This window comes from Chaetodon trifascialis, chromosome 10, assembly GCF_039877785.1.
Source record: "Chaetodon trifascialis isolate fChaTrf1 chromosome 10, fChaTrf1.hap1, whole genome shotgun sequence".
NCBI lineage: Eukaryota > Metazoa > Chordata > Actinopteri > Chaetodontiformes > Chaetodontidae > Chaetodon > Chaetodon trifascialis.
The window spans coordinates 20,638,896-20,662,503 of record NC_092065.1 but is presented as its reverse complement, the minus strand read 5'-3'; the positions used below and the strand labels follow the sequence as shown (position 1 = coordinate 20,662,503).

General features: G+C 42.5%; 1 protein-coding gene across 2 annotated transcripts; it reads right to left on the bottom strand.

The window, feature by feature from the left end:
- Positions 1–1,071: 1,071 nt before the first annotated feature.
- Positions 1,072–22,681, bottom strand: LOC139337406 (cryptochrome-2-like). Of its 2 annotated transcripts, none has more exons than XM_070971954.1 (14): positions 22,367–22,681; positions 17,052–17,160; positions 11,723–11,865; positions 7,873–8,057; positions 7,443–7,531; positions 7,041–7,181; positions 6,767–6,892; positions 6,176–6,361; positions 5,929–6,080; positions 5,564–5,766; positions 5,011–5,091; positions 4,314–4,877; positions 2,046–4,199; positions 1,072–1,989 (listed from the first exon to the last, which is right to left on the bottom strand). In XM_070971954.1, the coding sequence occupies exons 1-12, from the start codon at positions 22,522–22,524 to the stop codon at positions 4,315–4,317; spliced, it is 2,136 nt and encodes a 711-aa protein (XP_070828055.1). In that variant the 5' UTR covers positions 22,525–22,681; the 3' UTR covers positions 1,072–1,989; positions 2,046–4,199; position 4,314. The 2 variants fall into 2 exon arrangements, with proteins under 2 accessions (XP_070828055.1, XP_070828056.1); XM_070971955.1 differs by having other exon boundaries at positions 1,072–1,985.
- Between the last annotated feature and the right edge of the window lie 927 nt (positions 22,682–23,608).

Here is a 23,608-nt window from a genome sequence, read left to right as displayed (position 1 = left end):
AGCCTATCCCAGCCGTCAACGGGCGAGAGGCGGGGTACACCCTGGACTAGTCGCCAGTCGATCGCAGGGCACAAACACACAACCATTCACACTCACACCTAGGGGCAATTTTACAGTCACCAATCAACCTAATGAGCATGTTTTTGGTCTGTGGGAGGAAGCTGGAATGCCCGGAGAGAACCCACGCATGCACAGGAAGAACATGCAAACTTCACACAGAAAGACCTGACCTGGGAATCGAACTGGGAACCTTGTTGCTGTGAGGCATGCGCACTACCTGCTGCGCCACTGTGCAGCCCCAACTACCACATATTATATATTATTAACAATGTAAGGCAACACATCCTAGGGAAGAGAAGATGGTTAAAAAAATGGATGTTTATTAGCTCCAAATAGGAATAAAAATGAGGTATAGGCGCAACCTGCCCCATTATGTAGGGACACTTGCATGCTAAATTTAGACTCAATTACACGACAAACTGCTGGCTCAAAATTTCATTACACATCTGTGTACAGCGATGACATCCCTTACTGACCATTGCAATTTTATTTCATACTGCAGCAAAAAGCTCCGCTGAGTTTGAGTGTCCTGCAGTCTGATGAACAGTAAAGATTCAGTTGTGTGACATTACAGCATGAGATTGGTGTAGCGGTTGGTGAAAGAGACCTGCGGATGTTTTTAATAGTGCTTGCACTCAAAATCTTGCAGATTTTTCTTTGTTGTTTGGTTGTCCAAACCCTGGATAGCTCTAACGTTAAGTAAACATGGATGGAGCTTAGAGCATTTCCTAAATATCATGAACAGAGTCTCGAAATCAGAAACTTGGATTCAGACATTCAGGATTTAAATGTTTCCTTCCTAAAAGTGATGCAGGGTTTGACTGAAGAATGGCTCCATCAGGGTAAAGCATGTGCAATAAAACCAAGAACAAGTTTATCAAATCAAAGTTGTACATTTTGGAAAACTGAGTAGACTGACTGTAATTGGTTTTTCCCACTCACATGAATTCATTTTAACATATGAATGTGTTATTTGCTAACTTAAAAAAAAAACATGAAGTCCCATTTCAATCACAATTCCTTCAGCAATTTTAATGAAAATAAACTCTTTTTGTACAATACAAAACAAATAAATATCCATGGAGCCCACAGGTCTCAGACAGACATCATACTGTTGTTAGTTGGAATGTACAGCAAAACACAAGCGTCTGACGAGGGCTTGTGTTGTGTTCAGCCTAAGTGGGAACTGTGAGCTCTCCTGGCCCGCGGTTTGGCCGTCTAGCCTTGAGAGGCTGAAGTGGCTGATCTGTCCTTTTACCTTCTAGGATTCAAACTTCACAGTTCCCACTTGTCTTTAACACCAACAGTACCATGCCTGCACAGGCCGTGAGTTTTATCTCCTTAACAATCTAGCATCCTTCTTTGGGGAAACTTCGACCCATCCAGGCAACACTGAGGGGGGTTTCACAAAGGCAAACTGCTACTGTGGCCTGCTCATTCTGCACAGGTTTGAAGTAGGGGAAAGAAAACCCTGAGGTTTCAACACAAGTGGTGAAGAGGAAATGTCACTTTCTGAAACATCCTGATCCAACCAGAAAATGCTCCAATTAAAAAAAAAATGCACGGCTCCTCCAGAAGTAGCCTTAACTGGTTGTTTCAGGATTGGATTTAATTTCTTGTAAACACTATGAATTCAAGATTGTGTATCGACAGTTTTCTGACAGAACATGTATTAGCTGATTTAATCAGAAAAAAAGACAGTAGACTTTAACAGGTAACAACTTTTACAAAGACAATTTGGGACCGAGAAGTGAAAGTGGGCTGTACGTTACATTATTTTTTGAGACAATTATTCGACTAGCTGACAGACAGACAATGAATGTGCAATTATTTTGATAATCAAACAATTATTTGGTAATTTATCAATCAAAAATGGCTCACTAATTTGCTGGTTCTACCTTTTCTGATGTGAGAAGTGACTGCTTCTCTCTACTCTAAGCAATGATAATGGGCCGATTTCACAATTTTGTGATATTTTACAGAACAGTTATTAGTTGGTTAATACAGAATATATTCATCAGGTTAAAGTTTTATCAAAATAATCTTTAGTTTGAGCCCTCGTAAATTTACAACTTATATAAGTAACTTATATAAGTCTTATTAGTTCACTGACCATGTGCAGAATTTGCAACTTCTGCTGCCCTCTAGTGGACACTTTTGGTAACAGCCAGGCAGAAACAAAACAGAAGGCTTTGCGAAACCCCTTTAAATCAGACCATTAGTAAAACAGACAGGTTACAGTTTTACATATTTCATATACAAACTCTGATAAATACTGTGTATGGGTAGAACAACACACCAGTTCTTTCCTCTACATTCAGTCCACACAAGCAGTATTTCAATTGCCACAGAAAAATGTGGCAAATGCAACAACTTGTGTGTTTTTCAGATTAAAGGTGCACAGAAGGTCTTGCTTTAGCCTCTTAATTTAGATTGTTTAATTTGAAATGTGCTCTACCTTCAGAGATGTGTGACCCTCCTAAAACAGGCTGGGACTTTACGATTTAGGGAGGTGAACCAGTGAACTATAAAAAATGTTATGTTCCCTGTTACTAACATCTTCACTGCTATTGGCAAAAATACCAGATATTTCCCAAAACATTCCCATCGGGCACTTACATATTAAAATGTAGAATTTCAATCAGGTTCTTTAATATAGTAAAAGCAGGAAAATGTCCTGAACAAAATCCTCAGGGCCATGTGAACAGAAATACCCTCGTTGCCTGATATTAGACAGAATTGTCACCTCATTACACTCTGTTTCCACCTTCAATCCGATGTTGCGTCCACTCTAACCGATTTCTGTGGGGAGGGGGATTCAGTCATCTCTACCCAGTCACTACAGACCAACGTATCTGCTTGAATCTAACAGCATTTTAAACTGATGCGTAGCCATGCCAACACACTGGCTTTGCCGGAGATTTAAGAGGAGCAGAGCAAAGTAAAAACTAACTACGACGTCGGGCAAAGAACAGCCTTGACAGCAGCATCTATCTCGACTACAGCAGTTGCCATTGTTGTTATTACTCCTTCCGCCCGTGCTGCTGATTGGCTAACGGTTCGGCTAACTGTCTCACTGGATCAATCTCTTTTTCAGATGAGAAACCGCTGTTTCATGTCATGATGCCTGACAAATCAGTAAACTCAATGGAGTGGGCAGGATCAAAGGTCTGAACCCAAGCCAACACCCTCCAGTTCCCTGTCCCAGGCTTTTTTTTTTTTTTTCTTTTTTTAAAAAAACAAGTCAGATGGTCAGATCCCATTTGAAAGCACGCCCAAACCATCCACAGCTGTACACTGAAGGGAGCTACAACATAAAGTGAAGTTTATTACATTTCACTAAAGGTCAGGAAATCAGTCTGAAGCTCTACCAATGTTCCTGTCTGCCTCTAAATAAGAACAATAGTCAGTTTTTGGCCTGGCCAGGACCCACAATGAACAGGTTTAGATTGTCACTCTGGGACTCTGTTGTCACCCACAACTTATTAAATCTCATAAACCACAGTTATGCAAAATCATTACTGCAAAATGTCAAAATACACTGCTTTATCAAATGACATTGAGTTACTTTTCTTTCCCAGAACACAGAACAGCAGCAGCGAGCGTCTGCTGCAGAGACAGGACAGTGTGTTTTGGCAGGTGACCTTCAGGCTCCTACACTACCTTGCTTCTAAAGAGAGGACATTCGTAGAAGCAAGAGGACAAGCGGAAAGGTGCTACTGCTGACGGCAACACTGTACGGGTTCAATGTGGATATGGTGTGTACACTGTGCTGCTCCTTATTCTGTGTGTGTGTGTGTCTGTGTGTGTCAGATGGAACTGCACAAGAGAGGATTACTCATTACTCATCTTAACTTCTTTTTAGAGGAACAATTTCCTCAATTAAGAATTATTTTTGAATCATTTGCAGAAATTCTGGACTCTAAAATGTCAAAATGGTTCATTTATTTTTAAGGACCTACTATTATTTTAATGCTTGTTGTATTTGGAGTAGATGTGAGTAAAATGCTTTTGTACTGGTTCCACTTGTGTCGTTTGCATGCTTATATATGTTTATCTTGTCCGCGTATCCAGAGCTCTGTCTCTCGTATGTCTTCATGAGTCCAGGTTGGATTTGGAGGACTTCTTTTGAACTGCACCTGAAAGAGAAGCCAGACAAGAAAATGCAGTTTTAACTACTTGGAAAGTACTCTGATAATCCAGATCGTCAATCACTGATAAAGGGAAATGTTGCAGGCATTGCCTCACTGTACCTCACTGCTGATGTCCTGCTGTCTCTCCAGACGTCTCCTCCTCCATTTTCTCCTCGTCCTGCTCAACATCCTCCTCCATCTTCTCCTCCCCGCCTGCTTCCTCCCTCTCCTCCTCCTCTGATCTCCTGTCTCCCTCCCTGGTCGCTGGAGTGCAGATCTGTCGCCCTCGTTGCCTCTGGGTGCGTCGGACCTTGCGAGTGAGGCCTTTCCGTCTTGGTCCCAGAGAGGAAGGCTGAGTCATGGGCGTGGCTGGACTCGGGGACGGGGATACGGTGGGACATGAAGAGGACGAGGAGGAGGGTTTGGACCATGACAGGGGGCTCTGGGCTGGTGAGGGAGGAGCTGCTGTGGGTGGAGGATGGGTGGCACACGTAGATGTAATGGCTGCAAAGGGATGTGTGCATGAGTTTAAGGAGGTGCAGGGTGTCTGGGAGGGGTAATTGTATGCTGCCTCCTCCAGGTCTGGATTTGAGGGATAGGTGGAGGATGCACAAACTGTGGACGAGTCAGGGGCTGTAGAGCAGCCAGCTGCTTCACTGTCAGCAGGACCTCTGGGAGGAGAGTCTAGGATAATGTGAGAGAAAAGTGGGCACAGTGAGAGTTTGACGGTGACACAAGGACGTTAGCATCAATTCTGATAATACTCTGTAGCTCCTCAGAGGGAAAATAAAGATCTTGCTTCTGGGTTTCCTCCTACCAGGGCCACTGCTGGTCTGGGACTCATCGGTCATTGGTGGCTCTGCCTCCTCTTGGATTGTTGGTACTGATGCTAGTAGACCTGACACACACACACACAGCGCTGTAATATAATTCTCCTACCTACTGATAGGTGTATCTATACACAATTGCTAAATTGACTTCAAGTCCAAATAACACGTGTAAAAATGTATATCTAATCTATACATCACATCTTAACTCACCCACTGTTAGAGACTTGTTTCATATGCCCTATTACTATTAAACATTCTTATCAATGAATCATTGTTACTGCAAACGTATCTCTTTATGATTTTGTCCAGAGAGTACAACAAGAAAGGGAAGCAAATTAAGGCAAGCCATGACCATCGTGTCAAGAATGGCAAAAAAGGAAGGAGAAGGAGCGTTCGCTGGTCCTGTTCTGCATCTGTTTGATTTGGATGAGACATGAGGGCACGCCTCCCTTTGGTCATAGTGCTCCCTGAAAACAACAGCAGCTGTGGTAACGACAGAGAAGTTAATCATGTACAGGTCAGTCTTGAGTGTTGACTTACTGAGTCCTCTGTAATGGGAGAGTTGCTGGTAAACTTGTTTCATTCTCTCGATATTCAGCCTGCTGCCCTCTGCGTGGTTTATCATAGGTTTGGGGTAATCTACTCCCACCACGCAGTTGGCTGCCTTCTGGACTGACTCTGGGGCGTTCCACGGTTCATAGATGTACCGGTTCGGGTAGTCCTTGAGGATGGGGATGTAACGCCTGCAGGACGTTGCAACAGAAATCATTAGAACGCTAATCCTATTCGCTACTGACATTTACAAGCATATCCAGTCAGATTACACAGAGGAAACATGCCTGAGTTCACTGAGATTTAATATGGAAAATGATACAGTGTGGTAGGAGTATCAGTGTTAAGTCTACCTGATGTAGTCTCCTGAAGGGTCTGTTCTCCTTCCAAAGCCGACGGGACAATAGCAGTGGAAGAACTGCTGGAAGAAGGCACTGCAAGACAGCCACATCCAGCTGCCAGCGTTTACACTCCAATCTGCATCCAGCAGCAGCTCCTCAAACACCTGCAGGGACACACGGGAAATGTCAGATGCTGCAGGGTTACGCGTTCTCCACCTGTCACACACCAGCCTTTTCATTTAAAGCAGTCCCGGCCTACCTTCATGCCGCTCTCCCAGCTGATCCACAGGTCTCCCCTGGTGAGGAAGCAGGCAACGGCATGTCGGGCCAGGTGGTGGATCCAGCCCTCTTGCCTCAGCTGGGTCATGATGGCGTCAATCCAGGGAAAACCGGTGCGACCCTCAGCCCACTTGGCCAGTGCCTCTGGATTCTGGTCCCATGGGATCTGGAGACATGTGACATGTATGACACCAGAGATTCACTAGTTTGTCTTATGTTAAGGCATCAATGCTTGGTTTTTTTTTAAATATCAGCATAATCCTAAGGCTACTTGTTATTTTAACAGCATGGGGTTTCTGGCCTCTTTTGGCATATCATGATTATGTTAATTTGCAGTATACCAAAAAAATATTCAGTGGACAGACGCAACACAATGCTTGACGAGTCATTACCCTTTATATAAAATGTCTATTTTAACATCTGACTCGTAAACACTCTTATGTAAGACAGCTGTTTATGTCATGTCTGCAGACCAGAGTGATGACAACTTTAAAAACTTTCAAAATAAAGGTTGTTGACAAGTTTTCTCTATGTGACCCTTTTCTTTGAGCTGAGTGGTACAAAGGCCCACCTGGACACAGATGGGGTTTCCCTCCATGCGGTCAAAGTTCGGGTTGTTGGTGGCAGCTGTGTAGAAGAACTCCCTCCATAACAACTGGCCAAACAGGGACAGAGGAGGACTGCAACGCTTACGGAGCTGATGGAGAGCGCAAGCGAGAAAGAGATGATGGTCAGTGAGAGTAATGAATTATCATTACTGTCAGAGAACAGAGCGAATGGGCACTGGTGTGTGTTTGTGCAGCCTGAAGTCATGTCTGAGGTTGAGTGGCAGGAATCCACAGTACCTTCATGTAGAGCTCTCTGAGATTGTAGTACAAAACCCGACAGGACAGACAGCCAAAGCGCAGGTAGGGGCTGAGGCCCGTAGGACTGGCGTACAGAGAGCACATGTTGACCCGAGGGTGCTCAAAGTTGGCCACCCACACCTACACAGGCAGACACAGTGAGGCCATGTTAATGATCATCTGATGTACTGACCCGTTTTACTCCTCAAACACGGTTTTATTTAAAGGATTTATGGCAGTTTATCCTGTCATTAAAGCCAACAAACTCAAACAGAAACAAAACCAATGTATAAGTATAAAGGTCGTAGCCACAGCGACAGGTTGTCACAATAGCTTGGCTAGCAAACTGAAAATGCTGTGGATTAGAGCAGTGATGGGATTTAACGTCAGCTTCTGCTTTACCTTTTTGTCCAGATGTTTATTGAGTCTGTCCAAGGCCTCTGACTCTCCTCCCTGCCAAATAGCTGGAGGTAAACCCTCTGTCCTGAAACCTGGGCAGATGTTCACATGGAGACATGGTCAAATACAAAGAAGCTATTATATAATGAATCAAAGCTTCCTCTAGTGCTAACTGTATGGAGGAAATATTATACTGAACTCCATCTAATAATGTGATGACCTAATGTGATTGTTAACACCTGTATGTCCAATAAGACTTTTGAATGAGATGCATTGTATGTAATGTCCATGCAGATGAGTTGATCAGTTGGTCTGATAGGCTGCACAGACTGTGTGTTAGGCACTGTCTGCTGGACACTAGCACTCAGATACATATAGTGTGGAGTTACACCCACAGCTATCATATTCTAAAACTGTATAAACACAATCATACCTAGCTCTTCCAGTGAAGGTATACTGTATAGCTGATCGTGGTTGTCGGCTATTTTAGTGTGACATTTGTCCATCTGCTGCTGGGTGATGGGAGGCAGAGGTCTCCTGGGTAACTCCAGTCTGCTCACAATGGTCTGAAACCGCTTAAAGGTCAGAGGAGGACTGTTGTTGTTCATCTCTATTATCCTGTGACCAACACAAAGGAGGACAGAAAGGCAGAATTTATGTAACAGGTCCCATGAGTGGCAATGTATCCTCATACACACACACACACACAAAAATATTACAATATTTTATATGGCAAAAATTGGACTAAACCTTTGATGTGATGCTTGTGGTGCAAATTCATTAACTGCTGTATTTAACATACAACTGAGTTGATTCTCAGCAGCTTTAAGACTAAGAGTCACAATGACACCTTGAACACTCATTGCACAATAGTGGGGTAAAATCCTGAGGGTGGCGAAGGAGTTAAGATAGTGTGATTAGTGAAATGAAAAAGGATTATCTTCTTGTTAACATGAAGTTAAGTGGGAAACCATTTTTACTGATCACTGAACTACACCTTCACAAATAATTAGAAAAACCTTAACGCCTCCTTTTAAGGCTGTTTTGTCAGTGCAGCTGACAGTGAAGCTCTTATTTATAGTTTCTATCTTATACAACCCGTCTATATCAACAAGGCCGTTCTGGATCCTTGGCTGCTGGATTTGCAGCAGGGATAGTTTCCGATTGGTCGATGCACTGTGACTACTATAAATGAGCACAGTAAGCTGGGCACATGTCCGCAACTACCAATATAAACCCTGCAGCGCACACAAAGCTAAGCTCCTTCCTGCCTCATCCACTCATACAGCATTCTCACACACAGGCCAGTAATTCATTTTGCGTTGATGTAATACTGTGTCAGTCTGAAAGCTCTCCATGTAGAAGGCAAAAAAGTCGTTTGGTACTCCCTCCCCTCTTACTCATTCTGCCACCTGGTCCCAGCACATGGACAGGGGTGTGACCTGCAGTGACATCAGATGATCACTGGAGGGCTCTGCCTTTTTTACACGAGTGAGTGTCTGCTACATTAAAGCCCTCACCAGACAAGTTTACACAAGGGTGAATCCTTCTGTATTTCACCAGAGTTTTTAAATCTGGTGTAGAAAAAGAAAACTTCAGGTCTGCTTCTGTGGCTGCTTCAGGTGAGTTTGATTCACCATGCACTGGAGACACAAGTTCACAACAAGGCTGCAGACTCAGTCTGAGTGAGGGTCTGGTCAGGATTCAATAAAGGTGACTGGAAAGCACAGGTCTGAGCTCAGCCCAGGGGGGGAGGGGAGACCCTACTCACAAGTCTGAGTTGATTTATGTAAATTCAACACAATTGCTTCAAAGCAAAAGGCAAATTGATTATTGGGTTTCCTGGATAAAACAGATTACAGTTCAGTGTCACTCAGATTGCCGCTGTAATGATGAAAGACTACAAGGAAGGAAGAGCGGCTGAGGAATGAGCTGATAGTAAAGGCGTGACTCCCCACAGGGCGGGTCGGGGCTTCTTCACAAGGTGCCAAAGATTTAATCACAGAAGTCTATTGATTTAGACTTCAATCAGGTTACACAAATAATAATAAAAAGACAACACAAAGGGAAAGATAAAACTATTTTCTTCGACTCTGCAGACTATGGTGACTCTCCCGTGCTGATTTCTATGAGCTAAAACATACACACTGCTATGGTCCTTTAAAGCATAAGACAGTGATGAGCTGCATTTCATGGAATGAATCTCATTCTTAAGGTTCAGTGTGTAGGATTTAGGGGAATCTGTTAGAATACACAATGGAATATAATACTGAATATACTATTCATAACTATGTTTTCATTAGTGTATAATCATGTGAAACTAAGAATTGTGGTTTTACATTTTACCTTAAAATGCCACCAAATCCTACAGTAGGGGCCCTGAACTCGATTTGTCCATTTGACAATGTGAAGGCCGGACATTCAATGATAAAAATTTGAATTATCCTCTTCAGGATCCCGAAGAAAAACACCTAGTTTGACACTCAGTACAACAGCAGGCCAAAATAAACCCAAGCTTAGTGATTCTTCAACAGCTGGAGTTACTTCCCGTAGTCCGGCCAGTGTGCTCCTGTCGGCTCCAGGGAATAATCTGATTCTGTAGAGAGGGTGAACTAGGAATTACAGACTACTTGGCTCTACTATTGGGCAAAAAAATCTATGATCAATCTCAGGACAGATTAGGGCTTCTTCCACTGGTGTAATGTTAGATGGTGAGTAATGTTAGATGCACAAATTTGTGTCTGTACCAGCTCTATGTGGAAAGAATCCTGAGACAACTTCTGTTGTGATTTGATGCTACAAGACTGAAACTGAACTGAATAGAAGGGAGGGTTTAGGCCGCCAGTTGACAATGACTAAGACAACATAACACAAATTTACTGTAGTTCAAAGACAGCTAACACCTCCATATCCCACTAATTGTGAGACGTTCTATCTTTCTGTCTGCACAAAAAAATGTTCTTAGGGAGCGCTCAGTGCGATACATTGTTCTCTTTGTTTCGTGTGAGAAATTGTTCAGCGAGACGGAGATTCGGCCTTCAAGCTTGTGTTCTCAGCAGACAGAGACAGCTCTAACAATTGTTTGTCTCTGTGGATGACACAATGCCCTTTGACTTGTTAGACTGTGCGGAAATATGATTGCTTCACTCTCGCCATCTCAGCCTGACAAGCTCGGAGATCCATTTGGAAATGATTGATCGAATATTGTAAGAATCTCTTAAAGATCACTGCTATGATCACTGCTATTTTAATTTCCTTTGTAACAGACATTTCTACAGGTGGTTATGTGCATGATTATTTCTAGTCCACCACTAACAGGCTCAGATTGTTATAATAACTGTCTGACAACATTATGGAAAGGATTCTTCTTAAGTAAGATCTGTTTTGTTTAATCAGAAACAACTGTTCCATCGCTGTCACCAAAGCCACCAGACTCCATTCGCAGACAGTCATTTATCATTGTAAAACATCAGCAGTTCACTACATCACGCGACAACACCATATGTCCTTATGAGACTTTTCTGAGGCAATCAGGACAAAGTAACAACTCAATATTAAGAGCAGCATTTGGGCAACGTATACATAGAAAAGGTCCATTGAGACTAACTGCCAACAAGTGCAAAGTGGTGGCTTGATTGTGTGGGTGTCCCCAAGCGAGCCTGTCAACTTTGCTCATGTATGTGCAGCAGTGCAAAGTGCAGAAGGGTTGGGTGAACTGAAGTGTAGATCAGAGAGTGTGGTGATTAATATATACAGTCGCAGCCGGTAACATCACTGGCCTCATCGCTCTGAAACAGTGGCTGGTGCAGAGAAGCACCATGTGAGCACAGAGCACCATGATTTCTATAACAGTTAATTAGCACATTGGCAACAGAAATACACGAAAAAAACTGCTTGAAGCTCGAAGCCATTACGCGACTGCATCAATCTGAGGCTTTTCCAGTTTGGATTGTACTTGATTTCATGCTGTGAATTGTGACATCATATCATAAAATGTAATAAAAACTTGAATAACTGCAAGAGACATTAAGTTGTAAAGGAGGCTGTGAGATTAACGAGCTGCAGTAATGCAACGTCTCCCATATACGCAACAGAACGCTGAGTTATAAAGGACCTGTCTGATGTGTGTAGAGGTGTGTGAGGTCACTTTGTAGCAGCCTATGGTCAGACTGAAAACATTAACTCCTTGGTGGTGATAATGAATGTGTGTGTGTGTGTGTGTGTGTGTGTGTGTGTGTGTGTGTGTGTAGGTGTGTGTGTGTGTGTATGTGTGTGTTACATACCTATCCAGGTTGTAGAGGGTGTGTGAGTTTCTGACAATGGTCTCCACTCCAAACTCTTGGGCCATCTTGATGATGGCCCCGTCCCTCTCCTTCCCATAAGGTTCTGGGTCATATTCAAACGTCAGCCTGGTCACTTTCCACTCCTGCAACGAGGCACAGGAAGAAACAGGAAGTGAGAGAGAGAGAGAGAGAGAGAGAGAGATGGAGTCAACAGAAAGAATGAGGGACAGACAGAAAGAATTTGTCAGCAAGGCAGTGACATGCTTTGACATGTTAGTCAGGGCCTGCTTAGTGTTCTCAGTGACTTGAACAAACCAAGATAAGTAAACAAGTTATATTATAAAGAAGTCATATTATTACAAAACAAACATTTGCTTTTTAGCACATCCTCTAGAGTGTGCCACCCCCACAGTGCACTGCACACACTGAAAATATGATTATGTGACAAGTAACACTTTGAATCACGAATATGGACTGTTATGTAACTCACTGATAGGTCAGTTTGGTAACTATACAGTGGCTAGGCTTTAGAGACTTCATGCTAAAATCACATATCTAGCATGATAACACTGTGGTTGGTCTGCTTCACTTTCAAACTACAAAAAAGCTTTTTCTCGTTGTGCAGGAGTGCATCAGAGTAAGTGACGGCTTTCACACCAGTCAAAACAAACAAAGCCAAACGGAGTCTGAGTCTGTTTGTGTGAAGGCACTCTAATAGACAGAATTCAATCTGAATCAGAAATCCCCCCATCATCTTGTAACAAGTGCTGCCATTCATTCATTCATCATTTTTTATATAACCCAGCTCTGGAGTGGCACATTCAACTCTGGTATGACGTTGATTGGCAGATCTACTGCAGATGACCATGTTTTTGGCTGGAATGGAAATCTGAAGACTACTGGGTTTCCTTACAATATAATGGAAACAGCAGTGCCTTACGTAATAGCTGTTGTATAGAGATAGTTAATGCCTGAATTGCTCCTCCCTGCCTGGAGCTAAATCCCTACTAGGAATCTCCTCATGTTAACACCGTCTGCAGCTGCTCTAACATGCTTCAGTGCACTGTGGACATGCAAACTGTGACTGTCCGTAAACTGCATATTGTATGTATCTGGGCAGGCCAATCACAGGCCAATCAGATAACTGTGGGCTCAGTCACAAAAAACACAATAACCATGTTCCTTGGCTTCAAATCAGCTGCTGCGACTGTCAATCCCCTACAAAGCGCAAATTCAAAAAAACACAATGGGGTGTGTTCACTACATCCTGAGATCATTGTTACTGCAGGTGTGGTGACAGGTTTGACAGTCCAGCCTGATCTGACAGACCCGGGGACCGACAGTGGCACACAAAAATTAAATGTACATGCATACATTGGACGTTACATAACCACTTATTCATTAATAGTGCTGTAGCTAATTTTAAGGATATGATCCCATCAGCATTAAATTCAATGCCATGTCCCAATACAAGAGAGGACTCCTATGCTAACTCTAGTCCCTCCCAAGTGGACTATCTTGTTGATAGTGCTACAGGTTCATTGCGTATGACACTTGGCTCTATTGCCTCTCTAAAAAAAGAAGACAAAAAACAGGAGGTTAGCTCCATGGTATACCCCCCAAAACCCGCAAATTAAAGCAAACTTTCACAAAAAGTTGAAAGGAAATGGCGTTCCACTAATTTGGGAGAATTTCGTTTCGCCTGGCAAGACAGTCTTCAAACATACAGGAAAGCCCTCCGCAGTGCCAGAGCAGCCTATTACTCTGCACTAATGGAGGAAAATAAGAACAATCCCAGGTTTCTCTTCAGCACTGCAGCCAGGCTGACAGAGAGCCATAATTCCACTGAACCATGTATTCCTTTAGCCCTCAGCAGTAATGACTCCACGAGCTTCTTTAATGATAAAATTTTTACTATAAGAGACAGAATTCATTATCTCCTGCCCTCAATAGGTACTGACATCTTCAACCACAGAAACTTTAGAAAAAGTTGTTAAAACTGTTGTAGTTTTAGACTGTTTTTCACCTGTTCACCTTCACCAAAATTTCAATAATTTTATCATTAAAATCTTCAACATGGATTTTAGACCCCATCTCAACTAAGCTGCTTCAAGAAGTTTTACCCTTAATTGGCTCTTCTTTATTAGATATGATGAACCTGTCTTTATCATCAGGCTATGTACCAGAGTCCTTTAAAGTAGCTGTAATAACACCTCTTCTTCAAAAGCCTACTCTTGATCCAGGGATTTTAGCCAAGTATAGACCGATATCCAACTTCCCCTTTCTCTCAAAAATTCTTGCGAAAGCAGTTGCTAATCAGCTGTGTGACATTTTACACAACAATAGTTTATTTGAGGATTCCCATCAGGATTTAGAGTGTATCATAGTACAGAGACAGCACTGGTTAAAGTTACAAATGACCTTCTAATTGCATCAGACAAAGGACTTGTCTCTGTACTATTCTTATTAGATCTTAGTGCTGCATTCGACACCATTGACCATGGCATCCTATTGCAGAGACTGGAACACTTCACTGGCATTCAGGGATCTGCACTAAGCTGGTTTAAATCCTACTTTTCAGATCGATCTCAGTTTGTACACGTTATTGATGACTCCTCTATGCTTGCTAAAGTCAGCTGTGGAGTTCCGCAGGGTTCTGTGCTTAGACCAATTCTATTCACCCCATATTTGCTTTGTCAGGAAACACTCAACAAAACAAAAACAAAACAGATACATATTTATTGCTATGCAGGTGATACCCAGCTATATTTATCAGTGAAGCCAGAAGAAACCAATCAGGTGACTAGATTCCAAGCATGTCCTAAGGACATAAAAACCTGGATGACCTGCAATTTTTTGTTGCTAAATTCACACAAAACTGAAGTTATAGTACTAGGCCCTAAACACCTTAGACCGACATGTCCAAACTATTCCACAAAGGGTCGTGTGGCTGCAGGTTTTTCCTCCAACCAATCAAGAGGATGCAGTCTGACCAATCAGCTGTCTGAAGACTGAGATCAGCTGATGAAATGAGTCAAGTCTGGTGTGCTGCTGCTTGGTTGGACAGAAAACCTTCAGCCACTCGGCCCTTTGTGGAATAGTTTGGACATGCCTGCCTTAGACACTCACTATCTGATGATATAGCAATTATGGATGGCATGCGCTGGCCTCCAGCACCACTGTGAAGAAAAAGGTAATCCATCCATCCATTATCTATACCGCCTATCCCTTTCGGGGTTGCGGGGGGCTGGAGCCTATCCCAGCTACGATGGGCGAGAGGCGGGGTACACCCTGAGCCGGTCGCCAGCCGATTGCAGGGCCACATACAAGGACAAACAAACATTCACACTCGCACTCACACCTACGGACAATTTAGAGTCACCAATTAACCTAATGAGCATGTTTTTGGTCTGTGGGAGGAAGCCGGAGTACCCGGAGAGAACCCACGCATGCACGGGAAGAACATGCAAACTTCACACAGAAAGGCCCCGTCTGACCCGGGGATCGAACCAGCAACCTTCTTGCTGTGAGGCACGCGCACTACCTGCTGCGCCACCGTGCAGCCCCAGAAATAGGTAATAATAATAATAATAAAGAAAGGTCATAATATTGCAAAAATCTGGCACATCCTGTCTCAAAACGATGCAGAAAAACTAGTCCATGCATTCGTTACCTCCAGGTTGGATTAATTCAATATTCCTTTATTAGTCCCACAAGGGGAAATTCCAGATTTTTTTTTCATTATTATTATTATTGCAATTCCTTACTATCAGACTGCCCAGATTTGTTGCTAAATACTCTCCAGTTGCTCCAGAATGCTGCAGAGGAAAAGAGATCATATTTCTCCAATATTAGCCACTCTGCAGTGGCTCCCTGTAAAATCCAGAATAGAATTTAAAATCCTTCTCCTTACATACAAAGCCATGAATGGTCAGGCACCATCTTATCTTGAAGAACTCATTGTACCTTATTACCCCACTAGAACACTGCGTTCTCAAAATGCAGGCTTACTTATGGTTCCTAAAGTCTCCAAAAGCAGGATGGGAGCCAGAGCATTTAACTATCAAGCTCCTCTCCTGTGGAACCATCTTCCAGTCTTTGTCCATGAGGCAGACACCATCTCTACATTTAAGAGAAGGCTTAAAACTCTTCTTTTTGATAAAGCTTATAGTTAGGGCTGGCTCAGGCTTGCCTTGGACCAGCCTCTTTTCCTATTCTCTCTCTCTCCATCCATACACTTCATGTCCTACCAAGGCATATTACTAACTTAGCTTCTTCGCTGGAGTCTTTCTGCTTTGTCATCTCACAGGTTCCCATGGATTGTGGTTGAACCTGGATTGTGGATTAAAGTGACATCTTCTGCCATGACCCTACCTGACATCCACTGTAACTGATACTACTATTGGTCATACTTCCATTATTATTATAACCATAGAACTGTATTCATATATACCATCTACTACCAATAGTTAAGAGTCTATGATTAGAGCTGTCACTGTTACTCTGATTGCATTTCTTTCTTTCTCTGGTCAGTCAGTTAGTCAGTTAGTCCGTTGGTCAGTCCACAAAATTTTCTCCACCCTTTGGTGGTGTAGAAGAAAATAGTCAGGATCACTGCAAACCAGGTCACTAATACCACCTGGATCGTAGTGCTTCTGTCTGTTGTAATGGCAGTATCACTGAGTCATCGGAGGCCAAGCGTAAACTGCTGTCATTTGAGTTGTTACATGAGTCCAACTGTGAGAAATTGTTAAATCTGTTGGGAAGGGATGAAAGAACAGTATTGTAGATGAGGAATAAAAGGTAGCACGCACCTCCTCCACCTCTGTTGAGGCATCGTTTCTCTATTTTATGTAATTGGCCTCCCTCACAGCTCTTTCAAACTATTTGTTCTCCCTGTCCAAAATATGTAGGTTGTTGTCCTGGTGAAAAGAGCCACAAGATCCAGAAAGAACACCGACACTCAGGCCACTGAATGTACATCCCTACAGACTCAAGTCAAGGAATCTCCTCTATGCTCCCTGGGACATGTGTTGAGAGTGTGGACACTCAAAGCACTGGGCTGACCTGCCACCTAAACTAGAGCAAATCTTATGAGTGATGGAGCCACAAAACGATTGTTTCTGTGTTATTACATTTGCTATTAGGGAGATTTCTTGTCCCATCCGCATGGTGCCTAGCTGTGGTCACACATAGAGGTAACAGCTGAGATGTTGCTAGTGATTAACCCCAGATTCCACAATGTCAGACCCCTTGTAATTAGAAGGAAGGAGAATTTTATGTGTTGGGCTAACCGACAGGTGTAATTGTGGCAAGCAGGAATACAGACCTTTAAAAGCCTTGGAAAAACATCAGTAGGCTGCCCTCTGATGACAAACAATCTGGAGTTGAGCTTCTTCAGGCTGCTGTCCAGGTCCTCCAGAGCCTCCAGCAGAAACCTGCACACAGACAGACGTACTGTAAATTTAAGAAATAGTACCCACATACCGGAAAACGTTTAAGTTTATAGGTTTATAGTTGTGATGGTATTAATTGTTTTTCAGGGCAGTGATGGACTGGCACATCATCTCAGTCCTGCAATTCCCTCTGCCAGGGAGGTTATCTTTTCAGTCGGCCTTGTTAGTTTGTTTGTCTGTCAGCACAATTACAAAAAAACTACTGCCCTGATTTAGCCGATAAAACTTGGTGGAAGGGTGTAGACAGGGCCAAGGAAGAATTGATTCAATTTTGAAGCAGATCCAAATCACGGGATGGATACACAAATTATTTTTCACTTTTGTTATTATCACAAGATAGGGCATTTGGTGAATAAATGTCATCCATTATAAAATCCAGTAGATATAATAATGCTCAATTGTGACAAAACAAAGCCAAATACATATATGATGACTCCATATCACAATCCACAGTCACAGGTAGAAGTGAACCTCTCGGACAGCCGACACACGTAGGTGCTCTAACTTTGTACAGATTTCTTTTTTTCTTCACACTTAGATGTGGCTATGGAAATGGAAATAAAAACATATCATGCAACTAGAACTACTCTTACTGACATCCAAATATGAAACGTCGGCAATAAAGTCCTCCAGAGATATTACAGAAAAATGTTCAAACTTAATGTCTGGGAGAGACTAAGCAAAAATACTGACCATGGGATTTGAGTGGACTTGAGTGGAATGCGCTCTTCAAGTGCCCTTCTAGCTATTCCTTCATCTGTTTGCTGACTGGGCAGAAAGTATAACTAAAGGACTTTGACTGGTTGATTGCCAAGAGGCAGAGATCTGTGGTGAGGAGAACTGGCACACTACGGCTGATTAAACATTGAAACTAAAACGTGATCATTTCAGTTTTCATGTTGGTGCACGTTCATACAAAGTAGCCTGCAGATTTTAGATTCACATTTAAGCTGATCTCAGAGCTTCCAGGTGATGGACCACGACTTTTGTGCCTCCACCCGGTGACAGCTGTGGCTGGAGGCATTATGTTTTCAGGATGTCCATTGGATACATTGGATAAAAGTATGAAGTGATGACATTTTAGGTCCACAACGTCAAAGATCAACCAATCCTATGTGCCCACCTCAAAACTAGAGCGGGGATTGATCTGATCTAATATCGCTGTCAGGTGCTGATATACAGATAATTCACTTATCAGCACTGGACTGACATCAACAATACATGTACCAATCCAGATTCCAGATTGTATTTGTAGTTACCTTAGTTGAAATAGTTTGCTGATCAAGCAAATATTTATTTCTCCACACATTTTTTACACTTTTATTTCAAATATTCCCTTTGAAAAGCTTATACAGGAGCTGTCAATTGGACGTTGCACTCTTTGAAATTTTCCTATTACTTTTGAAGTCATGCAACAAACTTACTAGCAGCTGATAATGCATTACTGTGCACTCGACAGGTGTTGGAATTGCACCAGAACTGAAAAAGTGGATCAGTGCATCTCTACTTGAAACTGTGGCGACTGTATAACCAGGGGTGCACATAACTGTTGCAAAGGTATGCATGCAGACAGACCAGAAATGCATAACATCCAGTTGTTTCAAAATGCACCGCTGCCTACCAGGCAGCAACTGAATTGTTTTTGGGTTACAGAGTGGATCATGTCATGAATGGGGTCACTTTGTATGAACACTGTAAATAATTTGCTTTGTGAAACTTAATTCAAGTCAATACTTACGGGTGCCAACCGCCATAAAACTCAACAACAGCAGCAACAGTCACTGGTCATCAATACACATTTCTCATCTACACGCATGTCTTCTAAACACGTTTGATCCAGTGAAGTAACCTACTGTGAGAGATGTCCAAATAACAACAGACATTAAACAGCTACTTTGAAGTTCCACCTTCACAAAGAAACATCAAACCAAGCCTGAGCAGCAAATGTAGCACGATTGCAACAAGCTCGTGCTAACAAACAAGCAAGTCAAGCTGAAAAGTCCAGTTGTCAATTTCCTAAAGCTCCGTGTGATGTTCTTCTCCTGGCATTTCATAAGGCTGAACACACACGTCCTATGTCTTCTTATTCTGAGGATTTCACTGAATCTTGTGGTCTGCTCTTTGATGGATCAGAGGACATCACAGAAACAACCTTGAACTTGATACAGACTCCACAGAGAGAATGGATGCACTGAAAGCAAACAGGAAAACGTCTGGCAGCGTCCTCTGAGTGTGACAAAAACAAGCAATCCAGATTGTTACTGCAACATTAATGTGGTGGTTAAATTGCCTCTTCCACTGCCTTTGAGCAGAGCAGCATGTGAGAGGGCATTCTCACATCTCAACATCATAAAACCCAAGAACAGATCTCGTCTGTCACAAACTCGTCTCTCAGCCCTGACACACGTTCACCTCTCAAAGACAACCACAGAGACATCTGACCCAAAGCCAGCTGTTGACCTGTGGAGACAATGAACTGTGGTTCAACCAGGGGCTGAGAGGTCCACCTTCATCATCTACCATGCAGGAAGCCGAAGCAGAGCCCAATGAGGGAGACATCAAGGAGGTCAGCGAGGAAGACTGCATTTATTAAGACCATGCTATGTATGGGGTGAGAACCAAACACCATCTCCTGGTACTCACCTGAGTTCCAGACTAAAACAGTTATGTACAGTTTTTCCATGCTGCTCTGATGAAGATGCATGTGAAGCATCCACATTTTACAGTTTGTAGCTTCTTTGCAGCAACATGCATATGGAAAAATAGTCTCTAAGTGAAGACAGCAAGTCTCTCACTGGAAATGATTCGCTGGAGTCATACATGTCAATACAGTGATAACTTCCATTCCACCAAAAAAATGTTATTAATTCCTTCAAAGTCTTCACTACAAATGAGTCTGGACTGACATGGATGTCAACTGCAAGTTAACTTCTTGACAGAGGCATTCAAACACAAGGTGGTAACTCATTTTTTTTCCGCAAACAACCCCGTACACACTGGATAATTATTTACTGAAACTGAGTGACAGAGTCAGAAATACAACTACTGTGACAGCAGCACCACAGCTGAGTATCAGCAACTGTGATCAGAGGTCACAGGTCACTGTGAGCGCTTTTCCAACCAGTAACTGCAGCACAGTGAAAGGTTTGCGTATTTTGGTGAAGTGTAGAGGGTCCAGCCGAGCGACATTGATCCTTCACAAAATTCTGTCGTTTCCATTTGTTTTTAAATTAGAACTGTGGTCCTCAGCCATTTTTCAAACAAAGGAGATGGCGTCATTTCCTGTAATTTATCACGTGAGCCACACAAAGCACAGCATCGGCTGGTTTACTGCCCTAACCATTAGGACACACTGTCACAGTGTGTGTCGTCACTGCACACTGCGGGCTTAACTAATCCATGACAAAATTCAATTACTTTTGATTCAATTTGATTAGAAAAATATTTCACAGAAAAATATTTCCTCTTAATTCTATTTGTTCAATGTGACAGTTAATCATGATGCTGATTTTAAGGTGATACTGCCCCGTCCTCGTATGAGCTACAGTTTGTAACAAAATAAATGCTCTCAAATAATAAATTAAGAGACTTGCATTAGCCAGTAGCTGAAATTGGCGCCGGGGGTTCGCTTTGAAGTTATTGGGAACATCAGTCTCCCCTGTGCTCCATGAATATAGACTAGAAGACTAACGAGGTCATTTCAGATGCAGCAGAAATAGAAAATGTTTAACAGACCTGATGAAACAAATAAGCAGATGCACCCTTTAAACTCGAAGAAGATGCAAGAGGACTGTAGAAATGGCTGCATTAAGCGATGGCTTCACACAAGTGCGTCTACTTTCTTTGATAAGCACCATAAGCACCATAACACATTTTACATTTGATTATATGGTCGGCGTCCATATGTTCTCTTTTTCCACGTGGAAAAAGTGACTAAGACACAGAATGTTTATCCTTTATCTAAACAAATAACCCACACTTCAGGGTTAATTATGGTTACATATTCCAGTGGGGTTGTAGACTATGTAATTGACTGTCTGATTTCCAGTGTGGCAAGAGAGGCTTATGAAACACAAAATTCAACTTTCCCTGTCTCTCTTGCTCTTCTCATTTAACTTATGTAACTAAAGCAGAACTTAGAGAAAAACCAAGTTAAAAACGATCTATTGGCAGAAAATCACATTTCACAACTCAGACCTTATATAAATACATATTCAGCCACTCTTGTTTTAAATTCTATTTTTGTTACGTAATTTGACTTTACGCTCAAAATGACCGTTAAGCGTCTGTATGTTGTCAGTAATTAGCTCAGGTTGTCATCAATGTTGGTAAAAGTTAAAGTATCCATTAGCGGTCCATTAGCGGGTTGAATGAATCGACTAACATCATTATTATCGTGCAGTGACGTTAATATTACCACGATGTGAACGCTTTACTGAGGGTGATTGAAGCGCAGTGTTTAACAAAGAAATATACTGTCGTCTATGTGCATTAGATCTAATTTACAGAGCAGCTTTCACCTAAACATGGGACTCTCCATGTTTACATATACGCATTCACCACAGCTGGCCTGTGACGCTTTGCTTGTCATAAACACTCGACACGCGTTGACTTCGACCCCACATACTGCGCCATTCCCCGTTTACAGTTACATAAGTTAAAAAAAGAAGAGAAATTGTTTTAAATGAAAAGCCGTTCATGAGCAGGGAACTACGTGGAGTTACGATACTGACGTTTCAGTTTCTACCACCAAAAAGCGGTGCGCGAAGTTGGGCGATAGTAAACATTGTGGGTGTTTCTCTCGGACGTTTCAGAAAAATCAAGAGCTTCTTAGATATTCAGGTGTATGCCGAACAATCCCGGGGACAGCAGAGACTCCATTCAGAGGTGGTCTTCCTCTGGGTGGGGATACAATGCCGACAAACAGCGATAATGTTAAATTGTTGGTTTCTCCTACGGAGCCTGGCAGAGCACTCTCTCCATTTTAAGCTAACGTTAGCGGACTGACGTAGCAGCATATATCCAGACCTGTCTCCACAAGGCCCAAGCCTCCACTCCAAGCGCTGCACATTATAAGGCAATGAATCATAGAAATGGCGACCTGATAAACTGTGTTTACATAACGTGTTATGTTCAACCAACGTTTCACGAAACTTAAACGTGTCACAGAAGAAGACCAGTTACAAACCTCCAACGGTTGATTCCCACGTTAGCGGCGCCAGCAAACCACGGGTCAAGGATATAAACACAGCGCACTGTGTCCGCTCCATTGAGGGCCTCCTGCAACGTCGGATTATCGTGCAACCGCAGACCTTTGCGAAACCAGTGCACTGAATTCACCACCATGATTGTTCCTTATTCCATCATTCGGGGAAAATACAGAGGAATCGGTCGAAACGAAGCCGAAAAAGCACTGATTAGGAGGCTAAAACAGTCCCAGTTTAGGAGACTCCCACGAAACTTCAGTTGCTGTCAAAGGAAAACTAACACCGAAGGGGGGCGTGGATAGACAGTGGGTCCACTGCGCTTCACCTTCTTCTTCTTCAAGTCTAAATGCCGGTTGGCAAACCATTTTATACGCGCATTACCGCCACCTACTGGACTAAAGTATGACGCGGTAAATTGGAGGACCAAACAACAAAACAAAACAAAAAACAGCTACATTAATTCTTATTCCTGTTGTCCTCCAGTAATTAATTAGACGATTGTGTACTTTCCATGATGTCTTTCATGACAGATTTCCCAGTCTAATACTGTTTTCTATCATTTAGCACTAATAAACGAACTGGAACTCTGTCCTGGACTGCGTCTGGACACCATTGAGGAGGTGGGTGAAAGGAGGATGTTAACCAAGCTGAAATCAATCATGGACAACCCATCCCACCCCCTGCATGAAATGCTGGGGGGCTTAAGCACCTCCTTCAGTAGCAGACTGCAGCATCCAGAATGCTACATCCTTCATCCCAACAGCTATCACACTGTTTAACTCCAGCATCATGTAATGTAGCTCTGTGTTGATGCTGTCATTTTCAATTCTACGTCATAAACCCCCTTTGTTTTGTGCTACTGTTATCAGTGCTGATATATGCTCACATTGTCCATTTCATCTTATGTAATTTCTAAGTTGTATATTTCTCTCAACTGTGCAATAAAACTATTTATTATCCATGTTGGCAACAGTACGTGTATAAACTGTGCATATTGTGCATTTACTTAGACCTAGTGTTTCTCAAGTGCAATGCTGTATAACATATGACATTAGTAGTTTTCTCATAAGAATATTGACAATAGTACTTTTATGGCAATTTGATTTTTATGGCATTTGGTATTTCTGTACAAATGTACATACATAGTTGTTTTTCTATACACTTTTTTATCTCGACCATTTTATGCCACTGTGTTCACTTTTTGTAATGTTCTGGCATTGATG

Bases quoted from the DNA above. Each gene is read 5' to 3' on its own strand.
- LOC139337406 (XM_070971954.1), bottom strand. From the start codon at position 22,524: ATGGTGGTGAATTCAGTGCACTGGTTTCGCAAAGGTCTGCGGTTGCAC. The intron at 17,161-22,366 runs GTTTGTAACTGG...GTCTGTGTGCAG, and splicing joins GTGGGAATCAACCGTTGGAG to GTTTCTGCTGGAGGCTCTGG. The intron at 5,767-5,928 runs GTAGACTTAACA...AACGTCCTGCAG, and splicing joins CCTTCAGGAGACTACATCAG to GCGTTACATCCCCATCCTCA.